Genomic DNA, 3,403 nt, shown 5'->3' with positions numbered 1-3,403 from the left:
GATAACGGCTTTCTGGGGAGGGATTCTGGGTAATCCTCTTACCAGCAGTCTCCGTTCATCCTGCCCAGGCAGTACGCCGCCCCGTCTGCAACAAACAATAAACAACATCAACAACAACATCAACAACAACATCAACAACAAACATCCTGCCCAGGCAGTACGCTGCCCCGTCTGCAACAAACAATAAACATACATCAACAAAAACAAACAAACAACATCAAGAAAACCAAACAGCATCAACAAAAACAACACAAACAAAAACAAACATCCTGTCCAGGCAGTATGCTACTCAATCTGCAACAAACAACAACATAGTCAACAACAACAAAAAAACATCAACAACAACAAACATCCTGCCTAGGCAGTACGCCGCCCCGTCTGCAACAAACAATAAACAACATCAACAAACATCAACAACAACAACATCAACAACAACAACAACAACAAACATCCTGCCTAGGCAGTACGCCGCCCCGTCTGCAACAAACAATAAACAACATCAACAAACATCAACAACAACAACATCAACAACAACAACAACAACAAACATCCTGCCTAGGCAGTATGCCGCCCCGTCTGCAACAAACAACATCAACATAAACAACATCAACAAACATCAACAACAACAACAACAACAAACATCCTGCCCAGGCAGTATGCCGCCCCGTCTGCAACAAACAATAAACAACATCAACAAACATCAACAACAACATCAACAACAACAAACATCCTGCCTAGGCAGTACGCCGCTCCGTCTGCAACAAACAATAAACAACATCAACAAACATCAACAACAACAACAACAACAACAAACATCCTGCCTAGGCAGTATGCCGCCCCGTCTGCAACAAACAATAAACAACATCAACAAACATCAACAACAACATCAACAACAACAAACATCCTGCCTAGGCAGTACGCCGCCCCGTCTGCAACAAACAATAAACAACATCAACAAACATCAACAACAACATCAACATCAACAACAACAACAAACATCCTGCCCAGGCAGTACGCCACCCCATCTGCAACAAACAACAACATTGTCAACAACAACAAAAATCAACAAAAACATCAACAAGAACAACATCAACAAACAACAACTTCAACATCCAGTGCTTAGGCAGTAAGCTGCCCCATCTGCAACAGACAACATCAACAACAAATGATGCAAACATACAAAAGAATTACTCCTGTGAGACAAAAGTCTGGTTCTAGAACCTCCATGACTCCACCTTACCTTGGAACAGCTTCTCCAGGATGACGTATCTACCGTACCTTGGAACAGCTTCTCCAGGATGATGACCTCCTCCTCGAAGCTGCGGTGCATGTTGTGTTGCAGCTCCGGCCGCATGAAGTTCTTACGGGAGTAGAAGATGTCCTGTAGGTGCAATAACAACATGAGGGAGAATAGAAGATGTCCTGTAGGTGCAATAAACAACATAAGGGAATAGAAGATGTCCTGTAGGTGCAATAACAACATGAGGGAGTAGAAGATGTCCTGTAGGTGCAATAACAACATGAGTGAGAATAGAAGATGTCCTGTAGGTGCAATAACAACATGAGGGAATAGAAGATGTCCTGTAGGTGCAATAACAACATGAGGGAGAGTAGAAGATGTCCTGTAGGTGCAATAACAACATGAGGGAATAGAAGATGTCCTGTAGGTGCAATAACAACATGAGGGAATAGAAGATGTCCTGAAGGTGCAATAACAACATGAGGGAGAATAGAAAATGTCCTGTAGGTGCAATAACAACATGAGGGAGAATAGAAGATGTCCTGTAGGTGCAATAAACAACATGAGGGAATAGAAGATGTCCTGTAGGTGCAATAACAACATAAGGGAGTAGAACATGTCCTGTAGGTGCAATAACAACATGAGGGAGAATAGAAGATGTCCTGTAGGTGCAATAACAACATGAGGGAATAGAAGATGTCCTGTAGGTGCAATAACAACATGAGGGAATAGAAGATGTCCTGTAGGTGCAATAACAACATGAGGGAGAATAGAAGATGTCCTGTAGGTGCAATAACAACATGAGGGAATAGAAGATGTCCTGAAGGTGCAATAACAACATGAGGGAGAATAGAAAATGTCCTGTAGGTGCAATAACAACATGAGGGAGAATAAAAGATGTCCTGTAGGTGCAATAACAACATGAGGGAATAGAAGATGTCCTGTAGGTGCAATAACAACATGAGGGAGAATAGAAGATGTCCTGTAGGTGCAATAACAACATGAGGGAATAGAAGATGTCCTGTAGGTGCAATAACAACATGAGGGAGAATAAAAAATGTCCTGTAGGTGCAATAACAACATGAGGGAATAGAAAATGTCCTGTATGTGCGATAACAACATGAGGGAGAATAGAAGATGTCCTGTAGGTGCAATAAACAACATGAGGGAATAGAAGATGTCCTGTAGGTGCAATAACAACATGAGGGAGAATAGAAGATGTCCTGTAGGTGCAATAACAACATGAGGGAATAGAAGATGTCCTGTAGGTGCAATAACAACATGAGGGAGAATAGAAGATGTCCTGTAGGTGCAATAACAACATGAGGGAGAATAGAAGATGTCCTGTAGGTGCAATAACAACATGAGGGAATAGAAGATGTCCTGTAGGTGCAATAACAACATGAGGGAGAATAGAAGATGTCCTGTAGGTGCAATAACAACATGAGTGAGAATAGAAGATGTCCTGTAGGTGCAATAACAACATGAGGGAATAGAAGATGTCCTGTAGGTGCAATAACAACATGAGGGAGAATAGAAGATGTCCTGTAGGTGCAATAACAACATGAGGGAATAGAAGATGTCCTGTAGGTGCAATAACAACATGAGTGAGAATAGAAGATGTCCTGTAGGTGCAATAACAACATGAGGGAGAATAGAAGATGTCCTGTAGGTGCAATAACAACATGAGGGAGAATAGAAGATGTCCTGTAGGTGCAATAACAACATGAGGGAGAAGAGAAGATGTCCTGTAGGTGCAATAACAACATGAGGGAGAATAGAACATGTCCTGTAGGTGCAATAACAACATGAGGGAGAATAGAACATGTCCTGTAGGTGCAATAACAACATGAGGGAATAGAAGATGTCCTGTAGGTGCAATAACAACATGAGGGAGAATAGAAGATGTCCTGTAGGTGCAATAACAACATGAGGGAATAGAAGATGTCCTGTAGGTGCAATAACAACATGAGGGAGAATAGAAGATGTCCTGTAGGTGCAATAACAACATGAGGGGATAGAAGATGTCCTGTAGGTGCAATAACAACATGAGGGAATAGAAGATGTCCTGTAGGTGCAATAACAACATGAGGGAGAATAGAAGATGTCCTGTAGGTGCAATAACAACATAAGGGTGAATAGAAGATGTCCTGTATGTGCCAT

At 41.9% G+C, this 3,403-nt stretch overlaps 1 protein-coding gene across 4 annotated transcripts in view; it reads right to left on the bottom strand.

Moving 5' to 3' along the window:
• The window catches only part of LOC118407824 (S-adenosylmethionine decarboxylase proenzyme-like), a 13,040-nt gene that overhangs the window by 7,263 nt on the left and 2,374 nt on the right, over nucleotides 1–3,403 (bottom strand). For all 4 annotated transcript variants that reach the window (XM_035808360.1, XM_035808359.1, XM_035808362.1 and 1 more), the window contains exons 4-5: nucleotides 1,279–1,381; nucleotides 43–85 (exon numbers count right to left, since the gene is read on the bottom strand). In XM_035808360.1, coding sequence (XP_035664253.1) covers nucleotides 43–85; nucleotides 1,279–1,381 — 146 coding nt within the window. The remainder of the gene's footprint in view (nucleotides 1–42; nucleotides 86–1,278; nucleotides 1,382–3,403) is intronic.

Source organism: Branchiostoma floridae, unplaced genomic scaffold (assembly GCF_000003815.2).
Source record: "Branchiostoma floridae strain S238N-H82 unplaced genomic scaffold, Bfl_VNyyK Sc7u5tJ_1489, whole genome shotgun sequence".
NCBI lineage: Eukaryota > Metazoa > Chordata > Leptocardii > Amphioxiformes > Branchiostomatidae > Branchiostoma > Branchiostoma floridae.
Note: the sequence above shows the minus strand (reverse complement) of the source record. Positions and strands in the feature narration are given on the sequence as shown.